This window comes from Setaria italica, chromosome I, assembly GCF_000263155.2.
Source record: "Setaria italica strain Yugu1 chromosome I, Setaria_italica_v2.0, whole genome shotgun sequence".
In the NCBI taxonomy this organism is placed as follows: Eukaryota; Viridiplantae; Streptophyta; class Magnoliopsida; order Poales; family Poaceae; genus Setaria; species Setaria italica.
In genome coordinates this window covers 5,105,301-5,125,330 of record NC_028450.1, presented here as the reverse complement: position 1 = coordinate 5,125,330, position 20,030 = coordinate 5,105,301, and the positions used below count along the sequence as shown (strand labels likewise).

At 44.7% G+C, this 20,030-nt stretch overlaps 2 protein-coding genes across 2 annotated transcripts; both read right to left on the bottom strand.

Moving 5' to 3' along the window:
* Nucleotides 1-2,823: 2,823 nt before the first annotated feature.
* LOC101775185 lies at nucleotides 2,824-3,373 on the bottom strand. Its single transcript, XM_004954621.1, has 2 exons — nucleotides 3,173-3,373; nucleotides 2,824-3,054 (listed from the first exon to the last, which is right to left on the bottom strand). Exons 1-2 carry the CDS (start codon nucleotides 3,371-3,373, stop codon nucleotides 2,824-2,826), a joined length of 432 nt encoding a protein of 143 aa, XP_004954678.1.
* A 10,800-nt stretch (nucleotides 3,374-14,173) lies between these two features.
* On the bottom strand, nucleotides 14,174-19,686 carry LOC101774777 (putative disease resistance RPP13-like protein 3). The gene is made up of 5 exons (XM_022825427.1): nucleotides 19,548-19,686; nucleotides 19,423-19,458; nucleotides 17,424-18,292; nucleotides 14,730-16,812; nucleotides 14,174-14,646 (listed from the first exon to the last, which is right to left on the bottom strand). Exons 3-5 carry the CDS (start codon nucleotides 18,260-18,262, stop codon nucleotides 14,455-14,457), a joined length of 3,114 nt encoding a protein of 1,037 aa, XP_022681162.1. The 5' UTR covers nucleotides 18,263-18,292; nucleotides 19,423-19,458; nucleotides 19,548-19,686; the 3' UTR covers nucleotides 14,174-14,454.
* Between the last annotated feature and the right edge of the window lie 344 nt (nucleotides 19,687-20,030).

The following is a 20,030-nucleotide window of genomic DNA, read 5'->3' as shown; positions in this document are numbered from 1 at the left end:
TGGCTATTTGATTGGGTGTGCTTCCTTTATTGAATCATCCAAAAGCTAGGTTACCGTTAAGTGCACGCTTCCAGAACAAATAAAAAACATTACTGGTCGTATAAGTTTGCCGTGGCGCCTCCCTCTTAGTAAGCACAAAGAACATACAACTTAACATAGCACGGATAAAATCATGAACAAAATGTTGTGAAAGCAACTGCACATAAATTATTTGGTGCTATGCAATTACTACTGCAACTAATGCGTGAACAAAATGTAAAAATAATAGTTATAAAAATTTTAAAACATAAAAGTTAGATATGCATATTTGACGAACATGCATGGCAAAAAATTAACATTTCTAGGTCAAGTAGTTCTGCAAAAGTGCAAGAGCTGTAAGAAGATGATAACACAAATGAAGAACCGGCAATTATTTCATTTGATATATTCTATGACATATTATATTGCACCATATTATGCCATTTCTTTTGAGTCCCCAAAAGTGTTAATTTCATCCTCCTAACTTGCTCTATGCCAGATGAGAGATCGAGATTGCAAGTAATTTTGTTCCTCTTTTCTATTTATTCTGGCTCCTGGCCTAGTTATTACAATGCCTAATCTGTTCCATGGAGCCTTCTTTTCTATCTAATATAATCATCCACATGGGATTCGCTCAAGAAAAAAAATCCACATGCATGATGGCAGCTTTCAAAAAACAATACTCACACCAAAATATCAAGAAATAAATTCTGGATGCATAATACTAGAACAATAAAAATATCAAACTTGATAAAGCTAACATATTCCAGACAACAATTTAAATCATGTCTACATGTTCCCAATTTCATCCTTATTTCATGCATGTCTCAACCACATGGTCCACACGGTCGACAATCTGCTGGGGTATCCTGCATCTTGGTGCTGGTCTCGGCCAGCCACTTCTAGACAGATCGCTGTCCTCTAGCAGCAACCGACCTAGACCTTGATAAGGCTCCTTGCTTCTGAAACTTGGTTGGACGGGGAGAGTCATCATCGTCTGATTCGATCTGATTCTAACTCATCTCCTGAACTCTCACTCCTTTGATCGACAGCGAATGATATGCTGAAATCAAGCCCGTCCTCTATTACTTTGGCCTATCAACAACAGAAAAATAAAGCAAAAGGCATTAGTAAACACATGTATGGTATTTGCACAATGTATACTTATTACCAATCAGAAGTTTCAAAAGAAGTATGCAAAAAAGTGCCAAGCTATAAGTTATTGGAGCGCGTTTCACATGCAGTTAGCTATAAGTTTATTACTAGTAGATATCTCAGTCGAGTTGTAACATTTTGCTTGGAGAGGGATCAAATGTAACATAGGCTACAGTTGCAACCAAATGTCATTGCAGCTCGCTGAATACTAAGAAATGTATCAGCTTAGGTGTGGGTCAGTTTTCAGGTGGTGAGATGTAGGGGTTGACAAACATATGAGATCCTAGAATCCAATGCTCGCTCACCTATTTTTCTTTATGTATAGATGAACCCTGAACTACCATTAATTCCTACATAAGAAATTAAATATACATGCTCATTGAGAGCTTGATGCATGTAACAGATTTGAAGACATTGGAAGCAAAAGATTACCATCTGGTTAAAAGAGGAATAACATAAGTAAGCACTGAAACATCTAATTAGAAAGTACTTATATATCTTAAAGTATGCTCGGAGATCTAATTTGCACATAACAGCAGGCTAGTGACTATTTTGCGTATCTGTCAGTCAATTTTGCGAATGTTTCAAGAAGAATGTTCTGCATAAGCTATGAGGTGAATTTACTCAACAGTTCGCAAAAAATGCTCTTTGTAGTAATAAGAATGTTCGTCGATAAGCAAATCACAGGAAAATACTCAGAGAAGTAACTAGAAAATCAACAACAAATTATAACAATGATTAAAGATGCAAACGCTATATTTAATAAGGCCCCAACTAACTATTGGACGATAGGAGGATTTGCAGGAGTCCTTTTGCTTACTTCCCATTTCTTGATAACAATAGATCTACTCATGTTAATCTATATCCATTTTTCTTCTCCATTTTCTCAAAACGTGTGATGCTTTCTTTTAAACTTGTTTACAAGAAGTTTGCCAGAAACTTGTTTGAAGAAGTTTCCAGATATTCTTTTTTTTTCTGGAGAAATTATTTGGAGAAGTTTGAAAGAAAAACCTTATTTAGAAGAAATTTCTCATGAAATATTTACCCTAGAAAAGTTCCTTTGAAAAGTTCTCATAAAAAGTTATCCAAATGACCTTTCTGAAAATTTGTCCAAAGATGTTCTGACAAGTTCTTTTAGGAGTTTGATCGATAAAGTTGTGCGCAAAAGTATCTACTAGATAAATTTTCAAAAATAGAAAATTATGGAAAGAGAAAAATACCAAAAAATAACATCAGGGTTTTGTTGGAGATCGCACGCGCAACCTACCGTCATGCGCGCGGAATGCCTCGGAGGGTGTGTTGGTAACTAACCTTTGCAAGCACTTTGAATTCTCAGCCAGCAGCTATACCCAAGAGACATAGGTTGATGTTGGTAATCACATTCGTCACCCTGCTATAACAATTAATCCCCCTCTATCGCTACTCTACAACCATTTCATAGTTAACTTATGAGTTATGACACGGTACTTTCGTTAAAAAAAAACTCAAGACACGGTAGTTAAAAACTTGCAACATGCATTCGATCTGGAGATCTCTCCATGTTTCTAACCTATCGCACCCAAAGACCCCATCAGTCCTATGACCCGCATAACAACCTGCACGTACGGCAACACTACAAACCGGACGACAGAGGAAGGGAGCATAGCAAGATCATCTCATCACCTTGCATCCCAGCGAGCAGAAGAGGCTTGCTAGGTCCTGGAGACCCCGGCTGCATTCCTCGCACCTGGTCGTGCCGGCTCTCCCCTTCCCCGAGATCTCCCTCTTGTCCAGGAACACAGCCTCCTCGCCATTGACGAGGTAGGTCTGCACGAGCGACACGTTCAGCAGGCGCTCGATGTCGGCAACCCTCACCAAGCCATGGGAAGAAGACTTCCGGATCTGCGCAGAGCACGCGTCAGAGAACAAATCACCTTGAACACGACGGCTTGAAATGAAACCAAGTTTTACTACACAGCCGATTCAAACCTGGATGAGCTTATGGCCCTTCGTGTCCGGCGAGGCAGCCGGAGCAGAGGGCGCCGCCGGCGCAGTTGGTGCAGAAATAGTTGCAGCCGACGCTCCTCGTCGAACGGATCGCGGTCACGGCCGGGTGCTCGGGGCATGGCTCGAAGAACCTCGTGCCCAGAAGTTGACGCAGCCATGCCGGCGGCGCGCGCTCCGCACCCAGGCGCGCCATCTCCTTCAGGCCCCCGCGCATGGCTGCGTCGTCGTCGCCGGCCTCTCTCTGGATCAAGAATTACAGGCTGCGTGCTGACCACTAGTAGAGAATTGACATTTAATCCAGGTTGGTAGGGTGCATATCTCCCGAAAATCCATCCGGGATAAACTAACCGGGATAAAAGGGGATCTTTAGTTTCGGGTCTTTCAACCGGGAGTAAAGATCACCCTTTAGTCTCGGTTGGTGTCACCAACTAGGACTAAAGGGCCTGCCACGCCAGGCGCGGGACAGGGTTACCTTTACTCCCGGTTGGATTTCCCAACCGGGACTAAATGGCGTCCTGCATGGCGCCTAAAATTTTCATGCATCACGTACGTTAGGCCCTTTTGTTAACCTTTAGTAGTTGAGATTTTTTTAGAATGAAATCAACTAGTATTTAAATGAATGAAATTTGTAATTATACAATTACTATATATATATACACAATTCAACTAGTACAAATCGATCATAATTAGCACGTATTATATAAATAAATAAATCAAACTATATATCTACAATCTTCCCGTTGAGGTGTTGCTGCTCGGAGCGTCTAATTGTCGTCCATCGTAATAAAATTCTCCTTTTGGATTTACCACCTCGTCCATTAGGAATCCAATGAGACCTTCACATATTGCCGCTACTCTTTCTTCCTTCAAGAGTCCTTGTTGAATATTTAACATCTATAATTTGGAAATTTGTGAATGTTACACGAACAAATAAATATAAGGAGCTAGAAAATAATTAACTAGTAATAGTTTTCTTTTACGTACTTTAAAGTTGTGCGGCGTCATCTTTAGTCCCTTGGGTCCCATAAAATTGTGCATGTGCTCACAGATGTAGTAGCCACATAGATTATTCCCGGGTTCCTATCTTAAGCACTTCAGTGCGGAAAAAAATAAGTTATGAAATATTCGTGTTATACAATGTAATAAATGTGCAGACTTCATACGTACCGGGAAGTCTATGTTCCATGTAAGTTTTTCTTTGAATGGATCTTTGTGTGTCCTTATGAATTATTTCTATACGCTGCATATTAGAATAATGAATGATATAGTGTAACAGGGATAAAATTTAAGAAACAAACTTTTACATAGAGATAAAGGTCTAGAATTATTACAAGCCTAGCATGTTTTGCATGTCTTGGTACTCCACCGGATCTTTCCTCAACGAATCGAAGACAGTGATGTGGCTTCTTTCAGGCTCAATTATAATCAGGATCCAGTGGAAGCTGCGTATGTAAAATGTTCATGCATATTAGAGCTAACTAACATGTAGAGATAAGGAAAAAGACAACAAAAGTAGACAATATACACACACTTACTTGAAGTTGTATGGAAGTAGTATGAAGTCCTTGAATGTTTGTTTGTCTAGGAAATTGTATACTTCCACCAAGGTTTTTTCCGGCGCTAATTGTATCTGTTTTTGGTTAACTACAGATGGATCCATGAAGCCTATATGTAGGTACGCCTCTCGTCGGCACGTCTGAATTAGCATCCTACATAAAATGGAAGACGAAGTTAGTATGGTGACGCACGCCAAAATTTACATGTAGAGATAAACGGACACTTACAGAACCCAAGCGCTGATCAGAAAGATGTCGAGGGCATCATGATGGTACACTTCGTATATATCCTTGAAGTCTACCCACAACACTTTTTTGCCTTCGCCGTAAAAATCTATCGGTTTTACCTTCAGGCCGAACATCTCCCTCGAGTCGGCGGATGCCATCATGTACCATTGATGGAATGCGTACATCTTTGTTGATAGCTTCCGTACCAACGAAGGCCTTACAAGAGGTTTGCCTAGCTCATAAGGCCATCTCGGCTCAGGGGGCGGTGCAGTTGGCGTCTCAACTTGCCCTAAGCATTCATCAAGTCCTAGACCTGTTTCTTGCATGAATTTCAATACTTCTGCTTGTTGATCCAAGGGCATTGCTGCTACCCTTTGAGCGTCTTTTTTTGATAAATGGCTGAGGTCGGGGACAGCACCACTGAAAGATGACTTTCCTTTCCTTTTGTCCTTTTCATCAGCCTTTACTAAAGCCCGTTCATAGTTTGATAAGAGTGGTTCATTTTCTTGGCTCCTTCTTCCATCCTGATAAAAAAGTTTAAATCTCTTCGATTTACTGGCGGTGGCTCCATCTCCCTTGCTATTTTTTCTTCAGCTTGTTTCTTGAACCACTCACTGGCCTCTCGTTGGATTTCTGCCCACTGTTCCGCATGAGTCATTACCTCCTAGCGTTCCTTACGAGTCACTTTAGGCTCCTTTGTTTTCTTCTTTCTCTGTCTTTGCTTGGGAGACAGTGCTCGTGACTTCTTTAGTGGTGCTACAGGTTCCTTTCCTTCATGGGAGCGGCTCTTGGTGCCGGTGATGGTGATCGGGGAGGGGTGTTGTTATTGTCGTCGTCGCTCCCACAACCAGGAGGTGGTGGAGATGGAGACCTTGATATAGCAGGAAGCAACGGTCCTGGAGCAGGTTGTGCAGGAGATGACGGTCTCGAGCTATGAGGAGAAGGTCGCTGCTAGGGATCTACGGGGAGCGGTCTTGAGCTCTGAGGAGATGGCTCCGTGCCGGGAATAATGATGTAGCATTTTCGCCATAGAATGATCCTATGAAGCACATCTGCCAGTGTCTTTTCCCCGTCGCCTCCCGAGAGCTCGAGCTCTAGGCCTTCATATTGGCTATCAACAATTTGCTCTACGCGGACGCTGGCGTAATTAGGTGGAATCTCCATACCATGACTGCTCTGCCCCGCCAGGGTTGCTAACGCACTCCCGTACGCTACCTGTACATATAGCAGAAGTAAACAAGTTATTAATCTCTGATCACGTGGCGTGGATCAATTGACAAGATTGCATAAATATTATGTATAAGTATACCTTAATAGTGAGGTTGCCGACCGGTGCTTGCAGCTCACATGTGGTGCGTTGTGTGATGGCATCCATGGGGAACCGTTGCTCCTCCACGGGTAACCTGGGCGTCTGCGCATCGGGGACCCCTGTAGAAGCACACCTGCTCAAGAGGCGTTGAGAAGGGCTGGCGTAGTTTGGATTTGGCAATGCTCCAGATTGGACCAACTCCACAACTGCGTGGGCCACTCGACGATTGATTTCCTCCAACATTCTTTTCTTCTTGTGCCTGCACTTTGGATTCTAGCATCTGCCGCCAGCTCTCCTCGATCTGTTCCTTTCTTCGCTTGTGGCTTCTATACGATGCGCTGTCACCTCGGAAAGCAAACTTCCACGAAATGACCCCGAACCCTCGGCAACGTCTTGGGTGCTCGGGATTAATGAGGGCCAATGTGAGCTCATCATTCTCTCAGTCCACCTTCAACCTCCCAGCCTTAGAATCTTCAATGTTCTTCATAAGACGTTCGACCTTCTCACGTATTGTGTCATTGAAAATCAATGTCCCATCCTCTTGGCTCAGGGAGCCTCCATGAGCATAATACCAATTTTTTGATCGTTCGGGCCATTCAATAGTTGCAGGTACGATTCCCCGTTCGATCAGATCTTGTTCCATCTTCCTCCATTTAGGAATTGCTGTGCCATAACCAGCTCGCCCTAGATGATGATGGTAGCCCTTCTGACCAGCATTTGTAGTGTTGGTCAGGATCTTTTTCACACCGTCTTCACTCCTCTTATATTCAACAAATGCCTCCCAGTGGTCCCTCAACTTTGGCCACGCGTTGAAGTCTGGAGTTCGGCCCTTCTTAATGTAGTTGGTATCCAGCATCTTCTTGAATGTCTGGATTTGTGTAGCCATCTTCTTCAGCGTCCACGCTTTCACATCTTTTTCAATATATCCTTCGGGGAATGTGAAATGTCTCTTGACGTCTTCCCACAGCATATTCTTTTCTGTCTCCAGGAGGGCGTACGGATTAGTGCTTCTGCCCTTTCATTCTCTGATGCTGATAGGCACATTGTCCCGGACGATTGCCCCGATCTGACTCACGTACTTCTTTGCTACTTTATCGGGAGCAACCAGCCTGCCCTCTTCTGTCACTTCCGTGATGACAAGCCTCCCTTCCATCACCTTTGTACGACCTCGGGTCTTCTGCCCTTACGTCGATCCAGAGGGCTAACAGTTCAAGGTTCGTTAATTAGTACGTAGTAGTAACGGTGGCAAGAAACAATACAAGATTCGTTATATATACCTCGCCGGAACCTTCCGCCACGACAAGGTGTTGCTGGGGCTCATGCTCTTCATTCCCATCGGCGGACATGTTGAGGAACATGTCCGCCTAGGTGCCCTCTTCATCAGTGTACGATAGTGGAAGGTTGTCGTCACTACCATCACCAGCGATTATCTGCTCCATGAGATACCTTGCGGTCTCGTCGTCTGCCATTTCAACTATTGATTGAAACATACATGGAATCATACATGACAGTCATAGAAATCGCCTTAGTTATATGTACATAAGGGTATATACATGAAATCATAAAATAACATGAATCCCACAAAGTCCGGAATATTTATACAAATTTCAACAAATTAGTAGTACTTTGTACGAATTTCTACCAAATTTCTACTAATTTATACATATTTATTGGAATTTCTAGCAAATTACTACTAATTCCTACTAATTTTACAATAACATGAATCCCACAAAGTCCGGAATGTTTATACAAATTTTAACAAATTAGTAGTACTTTGTACGAATTTCTACCAAATTTCTACTAATTTATACATATTTATTAGAATTTCTAGCAAATTACTACTAATTACTACTAATTCCTACTAATTTGATTTTCTAACTAATATACAAATATCTATTGATTTTATAACTAATTCGTTCCCGGCGCCAGTGCCGGTGGACCTCGCGCGGTCGACGGTGCCTAGGTTGGGACGGCGGCGGCCGGGGCGGCGGGACGGCGGAGGCGGGGACGGAGCGAGGTGGCCGCGGCAACGATTAATTTCTAACCTAGGCGGAGGCGAGGGCGGACGTCTCAGGAATTAGGCAGCGTCTCCTATGCGAAGGAATGAACCACGACAAAAGACGATTAATTTCTAACCTAGGCGGAGCCCTTCGTAACCCGGGACTAACTAATTACTACTAATTTCCACTAATTTGATTTTCTAACTCATATACAAATATCTATTGATTTTCTAACTAATTACTACTCATTTGTATTTATTTTCTAACTAAAAAAAAGGCCCTTGCTGATGCAAGCCGGTGGGCGTGCGTCAGCAAGAGCGGTACTCCCGGCGCCAGTGCCGGCGGACCTCGCGCGGTCGACAGTGGCCGGGGCGACGAGGTGGCCAGGGCGGCGGGACGGCGGCGGCCAGGGCGGCGGGATGGCGAAGGCGTGGACGGAGCGAAGCAAATGCCGAGCGGAGGCGGCCGGCGACGAGGGGCGACGAGGCGACGCGCACGACAGAGGTGGCGACGAGGACGGAGGCGGCAATGAGGACGGAGGCGGCGACGAGGCCCCGCGATGGAGGCGGCCGGCGGCGACGAGGTTGAGGGGGCGCGACGGAGGAGGATCGAGGTGGGCCGGGGCGATGGAGGAGGAGGCGGTCCGGGCGCGGGCGAGGCGGTCGGGCGGCGAGACGATGATGGCCAGGGCAATGGGGGACGATGATGACGGCGGCCAGCGAGGGAGGTGGACGGGCGGCGACGGAGCAGGAGCGCGGGATCTTGGCAAAATTTTGGCTAAGTGTAACTGGCGTGGGGGTAGAAGAGGCTACAGTGCCTTTTATCCTCCCCCTTTTATCCAGGTTCGTAATGGCACCCGGGACTAAAGGACCTTTTGTCCCGGGTCCCATTACCAACCGAGATAAAAGGCCCCCCCTTTTATCCCGGTTGGTGATGGGACCCGGAACAAAAGGGTACGTCCACCAGGCGGGACTGGACGCCTACCCTTTTATCCCAGGTGGCAACACCAACCGGGATAAAAGGGGGAGCCCTTTTATCCCGGTTGCTAACTGTAACCGGGATAGAAGGGTACGCCCCGGCGGGAATCGAAAACTACCCTTTTATCCCGGTTGCAGTTGTCAACTGGGATAAAAGGGGGTCCTTTTGTCCCGGTTTCAATTGGCACCCGGGATAAAAGGGCATTTTCCCACACTTTCATCTCCCGCCTGTTTTTTGGAAAAGGATTTTATTTATGTTTTCACTGCATTTCAGGATGAAAAATAAAAAACTTCACATATTTTGTACATGCAAAAATATATTTAATTAGCGAGTATATTGACAATAAGTGTGATTTAGTTATTAATTCTATACCAGTTCATTTAGCCTCTAAAATATTTATTTTACTGCATCGTTGTGATCAAGAAATTATTCAATTAAATAATTTCAACGCGCAAAAAAATTCATGTATGTATATGGTTAACATTGTTCATGTTTATCTAATAAATTTTCACCTAAGAAATTTAAGAACACATGAAATCATACGTAGGGTAAATTAAAAATTGTATCAAGTACTACACAAAGGTCATGGAAATTTAGCGTATTACAATACAACGTTGTAAAATTTCTTCTTCACGAAAGTTCCTTGATTATGATTGCGGCGTAAGTACGGAGCCTCTTCTTTGGATAGCAGGATGCTTGGATCAACTTCAACTGCGAATGGAGGCATGCCATCAAACTGATCATAATCATCTGATTGGTCTGTTTTATCCTTGACTCCCATGATTTTTCTTTTACCTGGAAGAACTATGTGGCACTTTGGCTCGCATGTCTCTTCTGGATTTCTCTTAGGTTTGATACACATGTCCTTCACATAGAACACCTGATGCACATCATTAGCAAGTATGAATGGGTCATCACTGTATCCAGTCCTGCTCAGATATACTATTGTCATTCCGTACTGATCTTTGGTTACGGCAGTTAGCTTCACCCAATTGCAAAGAAATAGAGGGATGTACAGCGATCCGTATTTGAAGAGAATTCTTCCCCGTACCAACCATGTTGGTAGGAAAGGGGTGCTGATCGATCTTCATTGGTTTGGCCGATTTTGCCGGCACTTCAAATTTGAGTCTGCCTTGCTCAATGGCCGACTGTATCTGTTGCCTGAAGATCTTGCACGCGTTGGTATCATGTGATGTGGCATTGTGCCACTTGCAATACTTCATCTTTTTTAATTGTTCGGCAGAAGGTATCGTATGGTAAGGCGAGAGTTTAATCTGCCCTTCCTGGAGGAGAAGATCGAAGATTTTATCGGCCTTAGTTGTATCAAAACCGAATGCTTCCGGCTCCTTTTTGCCGAATGGGCATGATATCGGCTTCTTTCCCTTGATCCACTCTGCAAGTCCGATTTCGACATCTTCCTCATCCTCTAATTCTTCCAGGAATGCCACTTTCTTCTGGAAATTCCTCCGCGGATCGAATGGACGCACCTCCTGTCCGGACAATCGGTGAACAATCTGGCTCAGGCTCTCGAAATCCTGTGAAGCATATTTCTCTTTAATGTGTGGCAGAAGGCCTTGGAAAGCTATATCGGCCAACTGCGCATCGGTTAGAGCCAGGGAGTAGCATTTGTTTCTGATTTCCCGAAACCTCTGTATATACGAGGGTATCGGCTCATCACTTCTTTGCCGGAGGCTAGTCAAATCGGACAGCTTCATCTCATGGACCCCAGCATAGAAGTACTTGTGGAACTGTCTTTCTAAATCGGCCCATGTGATAATCGAGTTTGGTGGCAAAGTCGTGAACCATTGGAAGGCCGATCCGGACAGAGATGACGAGAACAGCCGTACCCGTAGGGCGTCTTGCGTAGCTGCTTCGCCGCATTGGATGATGAATCTATTCACGTGCTCCACGGTCGAAGTATCGTCCATCCCCGAAAATTTGGTAAAATCAGGAACTTTGTACCGATGGGGGAATGGCAACAAGTCATATGTAGATGGGTATGGTGTTCTATAGGTATAAGTTTGCATTTTCGGCTTCAAGCCGAATTGTTCTTGCATCACTTCCGCAATTTGCGCCGACCAATCTGGTTGTTGCTGGGGAATAATTGGCTGCGGTATCGGCACGTGCTGATAAATCGGAGGCTGAATAAAAGGAGACTGATGAAAATGTGGTATCTGAGTGTAAGCCGGCGGTGTAGTAAAGGACGGCTGTTTGAATGAACCACCCGTTTCATCACAGAGCATGAGTGATGCTGTCTTGTTAACCTCCGGAGCGACAGGCTGGTACGGTGGTATGATTGGCCGAATGGCCGCCTGGGAGGATGCCTGGAACGGAGGGTTTCCTTGACTGGCCGATTGATTCAGACCGGCCGTGTTTAAAGGTGCCTCCCAGGGTGAAGGGCTGACTGGAGGGAACGATGCAGAGGACAGCTGGATGGAGCCATACCCCAACGGAGTTGATGATGCAGATGCACCTGAACTCCCAACAGAAAATTGAATCGGCTGTGAAGCCGAATACGGATAAGTCTGATTTGGTGGAATCGGCTGAAAATATGTAGGTCCTCTGTATCCTTGAGGTACGCCTCCGGCGAAGGAGTTGACAACGGCATTGTGCACCATGTTTGAAAGCACCGGGGATTGATCGATGAAGGCGTGATGAATAGATTGTTGAATCATATCGGACATTTTATCCGAATCCTCAGAAATTGTGATCTGACGGGGAGTAGGGAAAGGAGTCTTCTTAACAGTCTCCCCGCTCCTGGAACGACTGAAAGATTTCAAGCAAGTCTTCCGGACTTGTTCCATATACTTGTTCAGATCTTCCTTTTGGTCGTCCTTTAGATCTGCTTCCGTCACCTCGATGACGTTATCTTCAGAGACTTCAGCAGCTTTCAACATGATAGTGGTTGTATGGGTCCCACCAGGCGTGCCAAAAGTGTGTTGGCGCTAGAAATCGGTCAACCGAATCCCAGCGACCGACACACGACCCGGGAGAATCTGCTTAGCTCCTGTTCGGGTGAATGCCCTGGTGCGGTTCGCGCGGCGTGCCAGCCAATCTGACCTGTTGATTGGCAAGGAAGAACGCGTGTCAGGTCCAGAAATTACGATCGGCTAAGTTTCCGATCTCGAAGGAGCTTATCAGCGAATCGGCCGATTTGCGTTAATAAAGGAATCGGCTATAAAGCAGCCGATCACTGTAGCCTTGTAGACAGAGAACTACTAGAGTAATCGGTACAGAGCTTATGATAACAACACTAGGAATAGATCTAATCGGCAATAGATGAATTTAACAACAGAAAGTAAAGAGAGCCGACACTACCGATTCCTAGCTGGATAACTGGTGATAAAGACTAGAAAAATAGGTAAAACCTATGAATCTAGCAAATATCGATAACTAGTGAATAAATCTAAACGAAACAACAGCGATGCGCCCGAAGTTAAAGCTTAGAAATTACTCGATAAGCGGAACTTACAGAATCGGCCGGAGATCAAGATGATGCAGCCCTGCCAACCCGCACGAACTCGTGAAAAAGAGGAAAGTAATGGCGAAGTCGCCTGCCTGAAGGTAAGTACGAGGAAAAAGTAGTTTGTTGTATTGATTGGTTGATCATTACAGATTTACAAAGGTAGCTATTTATAGCCCCGTACAGATATCTCCTTAACCGACTAGAATTCTATTCCTAATTCAAACAGAAAACGAATATCTACAAGCACAATTCGTGCTAGGTTGGTTACTCCACGCTTCGTGGGCTGATTTCCCCCTTATCCTTCTATTCCTCTCCAGGCCCATACAGGCCCAATTAGCCCATCCTCCTAATCGGCCGATTCCTTATTGGCAAAAGATTACCGATTGGGACCCTGGTATATTCGACCCATAACGAGACAGAGGTCTCCGGCCGATCTCACACTGTAGCACCATTCGGCCGATTCCCAACTGTGCCTTTCCGATTCCCTTTCTTCTTGGCGCCGATTCTACTAGTAACGAAATCTGGCGTCAACAGTTCCCATATCTCCTATATGAAACCATAATACAACTCCTTGCTATTATTTCTATCTATGACATCTATGCGGACACCACTATTCTGTTTCGTGCTTTTCTGGTCCTGAGCTCTCGTGTAAAATGTATAACCATTTATCTCATAGCCTTGGAATTTCACGATTGTGCTAGCAGGTCCCCTGGCTAACCAAGCAAGCTGTGGGTGAATCTCAGAGTTACCCATAAGTTGTTGGCGCAACTAGGAGGAAAATTTTTCCATGTGATGACGGGTAAGCCAAGCATCGGATTTGGTCGGGTTTTTGGAAACTACCATCTGCCTGTGCTGCTCGATATACAGAGACACAAAGGATGACTGTTGTAGAACAGTGTAGTGTGCCTTGTCGAACAAATCAGTATCATTGCTGAAACTTGATTTCCTTCCAAGGGTGGCCATTCCCCGGAGCCTCCCCTCGTGGCATGAAGTTGGAACCCCAATCGAGTCAATTGAATCAATAAAATCAACACAAAACTCGATCACCTCCTCTGTTCCATATCCCTTGGTGATGCTTCCTTCTGGACGGGCACGATTAAGAACATAGTTTTTTAGGACTGCCATGAACCTCTCAAAAGGCCACATATTGTGCAGGTATACAGGTTCGAGAACACTAATCTCTTTTACTAGGTGAACCAGTAAGTGCGTCATAAGATTGAAGAAGGATGGTGGAAATAACAACCCAAAACTGACAAGATATTGCACCACATCGTTCTGTAGCTTTGATAGCTTGGATGGATCGATTGGCTTCTGTGAAATCGCATTGAGAAAACGCGCATAGCTTTACGAGCGGCAACCGGACATTTTCTGGTAGAACACCCCTCAGTGCAACCGGAAGCAACTGGGTCATCAACATGTGGCAGTCATGGGCCTTGAGATTTGTAAACTTCTTTTATTTCATATTTATTATTCCCTTTATATTCGAGGAGTACACAGACGAGACCTTCATGTGGTGACCGCAAAATAAAAGACTAATAAGATAAGGGAATAACGCAATCTATCGCATCTATATGCAAATGCACGAATGCATCACATAGCTTAAGGTAAATTTAGGAATAGTCCAGGCTGAGAAATAAGCATCTTCTCGTTAGCGAAGGAATTAACTCACTCCAGTATGATCAAGCAAGGCCGCAAGGCAGCATGATCCAAAGTTCCAAACATTCACTCGCCAGTTTTGAGAATGGTCCAAGTGATGAGTTAAAGAATCTGATTGAAATGTCTGGTCCGGTGGCCGCCGAGCGCCTTGATCGTGGCGAAGCATACGCCGCAGGTGCGGCACTCGAACTCGCGGTGCCGCCTGCTGATGCGGCCAGCTGCCTTGGCGATGACCTTGCTTGCCGTCGTCGACCTTGCAGTAGCCATGTTTCGGACATTATCACCATCGTTGGACTGAATTTGGGAAGGAATTTAATTAGTAAAAAAAAAGTTGAACTGCGTGTTGGAACTTGGAAGTTACCATGCACTGCACGCACCTCTTTGCCGTCTTGGTATGTCGATTGTTTGCATCGTTCGAGACTGATTATGGGCCTGTTGGGATGGAGTTGTACTGCATCTCTCAGCTCAGCCTCTGCCTTCTCCACATCATCAGCAGAGGCATCCTCACAGTCGACATATATTTTGACACTCAAAAGCGAAGGGAGGCACGACAGCCTGACATCACCGCAGCTACCATTTCCATCCTTATATAAGGCCCTGACGGGAACGTCATACGAAAGCTCTTGGAGGTTCGGCATCACAGGCGGTGGTGCTATTGATCTGTTGTACTCATCCTTTGTTTTGGAACCAAAGGCTATAGCATCCATCCCATTCCAGATGCTAAACGAAACACCAGTGGAGTCCTCACTGAGCACCAACTGGACCATCCAGCCATCCAACCAGCAACATATCAACTTCTTGAAGAAGCCATCGACCATAGTATTTATATTAGCTATAGTTACCGTGCAAGACATCGACGGCCGATCCGTTGACAACCAGAGGAAACGGAGCTCTGGCAACTCACCCAAGTTTCGCAGACTTGACTCATCCATATGATCCACACACAATGATAAGTAGCGGAGGACGGGGAGATGCGTGGGACTAATCCATGATGGCAGCTGACGGAGCAGTATAGGACCTAAATCCAAATGCCGGAGATGCTGCGAAAGCACCACTCTGTCCCACTCCCTCATTGCGGCTTCATAATTATAACCCGTCAGTTCCAGATGCTGGAGTTTGTGGAGATTGCCTAGTGAATGCACTAGATCTGACAGCACCATCCCTTCCAACGAGTTAATAATAATGTTGAGCACCCTGACTTTGCTAAGGTTGCCAACGTCCTTCATAAATTGCCGCTGGGACTCCTCATCCAAATTATTAATACATATAGACAGGTACTCTAATGACGTCACCTTCCTCAGGAACGACCCATCCGGTGCGCACGTATCGAAGTTGCCACGTAGGCAGATTAACTGCGTTAACTGGCAAACACCCGATGGCAGTACCCCTATGCTAGAATATTCCAAGTCAAGTGTCTGTAGAAACTTCAGTTTTCCTATTTCTTCCGGGAGCTCATGAATACCATATGTATGTCGTAGACCAAGGTACCTCAAATGAAGTAGATTTCCAAGGTGCTTAAGACCCTGCCAGCCTTCCCAAAGTTCGAATCTGCACCCCTCTAAATCTAGCACTCGCATGAGTTTAAAGCTTGGATGCAAGACCCAACTCTCAATATTACACCTACAGGCAACCAGCGACCTCACTTGTGCCATGTGATCGTCGTGCTGAGTTTGCTTCATAATTCTATTCTGGTGAGCTAACCTGCGCACCTTGTTCTGATGTGGTGATATTCCTTCATTATCATTAGATGAGATAGTCACAAAGTTTTCTATATTTGACAAGTCACTGATGAGATCAAGCACCATATCATGAACTCGACAAACACTGGTGCCCATGTAATCTGACCCGACCACCTGGATCATGCTTCTATTTACGAGCTGATTGAAGTATTCCTCTCCCTGCTGAAACAAGCTGGTCCCTCTTTTCTTCTCCACGAAACCTTCAGCTATCCATTTCCATATCAAAGAATCTTTCTCAATCTCATAGTCTTCTGGATACACACTTAGATACAGTAAGCAGGTCCTTAGATAAGAAGGCAGATCATAGTAGCTAAGAGACAATATCCACTCAGTATCATCTACTTGCTGGTTAACCTTACCACGATAGAAACCAGGAGCGTTGCACACATCAAACCAATCTTCTCTTGATTTACCCACCAACAAACTGGCCATTGTGATGATAGCTAATGGTACACCACCACATTTTTTTAGAATCTTTTCCGATGCCTCCGCAGGGTGATTAGCAGGATATTCACCATTAACACCAAAAAGCCTCGTTTTGAATAATTTCTTCGAGTGATCAAGGGAAAGTGTGCGTAGCTTGTAAACCTCCTCCATGCTGGCTACATCTCGATTGCGAGTAGTTGTAATTACTCTACTTCCACTATCATTGTCAACCAAGGCTGTTTTAATTGTCTTCCAAGTTGGTATGTCCCATACATCGTCAATAACAATGAAGTACCTAGCAACATGACAGTACAGATCATTACCCAAAGTTGGTAAACCATTGAGCATGTATAAAAGAAAAGAAGAGTGACAAAGTATAGAATAAAATCTTAAAAATACTAGCAAATATTTACCAATGTAATGTATTTTATTATCTGAAATCTACTCAATATTTATGATCTTGATGTTATCTATTTTACTTTATAAAGTAAACATTATCTTTATAACCACAGGAGAGTTTTATCTACGATAGAGTCTCATTCCTTAAAGATCAATTGTTTTAGTATAATGATATAGATAGCATATCAGGGAGTAGCTTTAAATATTTACAGCCAATAGATAGCATATCAAAGACTATATTGGAATTGTTAAGGAATAGCAACCGCATGGTGTTCACGTTGAAGCCTTTTAATGTGAATTTATAAAAAAAATCAATTCTATTCCGAAATTAATGTGGTGCTCACTTTGAAGCCTTCAATTTGTGAATTTATAAAGTTGTCTCCTGTGCCGGTCTGTCGTAAAAATTTGTGAAAGTTGTGCTCGACTAATTCATAAGGAAACAGAAACATTTTCAAAACTAGCAGAGAAACTATTAATATAGTGACATATGCTCGTCATCTTAAATACCTCTTGTTTTGGAGGAATTTTCGGAGTTTGCCAATAAGCAGGGATTCGTTCTTTACATCACGAATGGCCTTGTACTCCTTTTCGTTGAGAAGAAGGAAGATTTCTTTCAAGACTTGTGTCAGGTCAGGTTTCCGGCCAACGGAAAGAAAGGCTCCACAATCATATCGTGGACGAAACTCATCGTAAACCGCCTTGGCAAGAGTGGACTTTCCCAGGCCCCCAACTCCAACCACAGAAACTATCTTCATCTTGTTATTGCTGCCAGAGATGTCAGAATCTCCATTGCCGTGAGGCGTCGGCAGAAGCATGGCTGTAAGTTCAGCCTTGGACTCCTCGATGCCGATGAGCTGCGCCGCTTCTTTGTGCATCTCCGCAAGGCGAGGATCCGGCTTCGTTGGCAATGCAGGTTGCGACAGCGCAACCGAGAACCTGTCACGGCGGTCAGCCACCTCCTGGAGTCGCTTCTTCATGTCCTCGATGGTGCCGGCAATGGTGTGGCGCGCCTTGCTCTTGTTGAACAACTTGGACATCTTCTTTTGGAGACGTTTGAGCAGGCCATCCATCTCAGCTGGGTCAGCCACCTTGATGAGGAATGTGTCGAGGATATCCTCCATGTCGTAGGACGCCTCCCTGACCTCGCGAGCCCAGAGCCGGACTTGTGGATCCAGCTGCTCTGGTGGCACCTCGCCCACCTTGCTGAGAGCCGTCTGCGCACTCTCGAGCTCATGTTTCAGAGACTCAATTTGCTGAGGCAGGCCCTTCTGCAGCTTGTACTCCGCCTGGAGCAACTCGCCGAGCTTGCCGATGACGCTGCCCACCGCCCCAGCCACAAGATCCATGCCTAGCTAGCTCTTGAGTTGAAAAAACACCTGCAAGCATACAAGGCTATTGACAGTAAACATGGGATACACTATGGGGAACAGTAGCTTTGCCAAGTGCCCCCTCGCACTCAGCAAAGGCCTAAAAATACTCGGCAAAGAGCACAAGGCAAAGAACTGTTTGCCGAGTGTCAATCATCGGGCACTCAGCAAAGACTTTTGTCGAGTGTCAATAAGCACTCAGCAACAATAAACTCTCGGCAAAAAAAGGTTAACGGGATGGCACGGTGACGGCGCTTTTACCGAGTGTCAGATGGAAAAACACTCGGCAAAGTTTATGAACTTTGCTGAGTGTCAACGACAAAACACTCGGCAAAGTTCAAATACTTTGCCGAGTGTCGAATACAAAATACTCGGCAAAGTTTTGCGTGCCATGTCATAATTTGACTCCTTTGCCGAGTGTTACATGTATAGAAATATGTATGTATGCGTGATGACTATATATCGCTGTATAGACAGTGTATACATGTACGAAGAAAGTGACGAAAATGAAGATTCTAATGCGAAACACATAGCTCAAACTAAAGGTTCGTGTAATAAACACATATCAAATGTGGATGAAAAAGTGATCACAATCGAATAAAGATAACTAAGCACTGGTGGACGGGGCTAATTTCATTGATCTGCTGCTAGATCTAGTGCTACTGGATACATCTTAGTCAACAGGGGTACAAAAGGGAGATATATGCAATAAACATTACAGTAACTGATGACTATGGACTCACCCAGGCATGCATCAACTTGACACAAACAAGGGAGATATGTGTAAGAACGGTAGCAAAAGGGAGATATGTGTAAGAACGGTAGCAAGGTGGTAGCAGTGTGTCACTGATACTAGATCTCTACGGGCTCTAATAAGGAGCAATGAAAAACAGCAGCTGTGTATGACCTTTGCTAACGCTCTCATTCCAAGATAACATGCTACTACCGGCTAGGATTTCACACAGGATACCAAGAACATGCTGCTAGTACCGGCTAGGATTTCAAGCACAATCGAGAACAAGCAAGAGAAAGAAAAAAAATAATAGGGTGGAAATCTAGATCGAGGATTTTTCGTTCAAAAGAAAGAAAGAAAGCTAGATCGAGAAAAGATTAAGCTAGGGAGAGCCGAAGACACCTACCTCGCTGATTCAGCTCCTCCAATGTGTGCTTCAGATCTAGGTAGAGAGAATGAAGGATGGACGGGTGGATTAAGCAAGAATTATAGATAAGATATGGGGATCGGAGCCAAATTAAAGTCACGCACCTTACTTCTGGTTCAGCTCTTCGATTGAGTTGAAGATGAAGCGCAGCTTGTCGTGAATGAGCCAAGCACTACTAATGCAGCTTGTCCATGGTAGCTAGTGGTGGAACAATTAATGCGTTATTAGCTCGCGTTGTTTAGGTCTAGTGCCGAGCATCAGTGGAGCTAAATGATGCAAAGTAGTTGGAAAGTGGTGACAACTTGCTGCTAAAAGCAGTCTAGAAAATGTAAACTATTAACACGTCAGCCCAGCTTTTGCCTGCTTATTGGCATCGACTTCAGCTCTTCGATTGTGCTTGAGGAAAGAATAAAGGCTTGATGGGTGGTTGAGTTCAAGATGAAGGATTATTGTACTCCGCGCGCCTGGAGCAGCTCGCCGATGACGCTGCCCACGGCCCCAGCCACAAGATCCATAGCTAATGCCGGCCGGAATAGGATTTGGCCGCTCCAATGATGACTTATCAGCTGGACACCACTGGACGATGG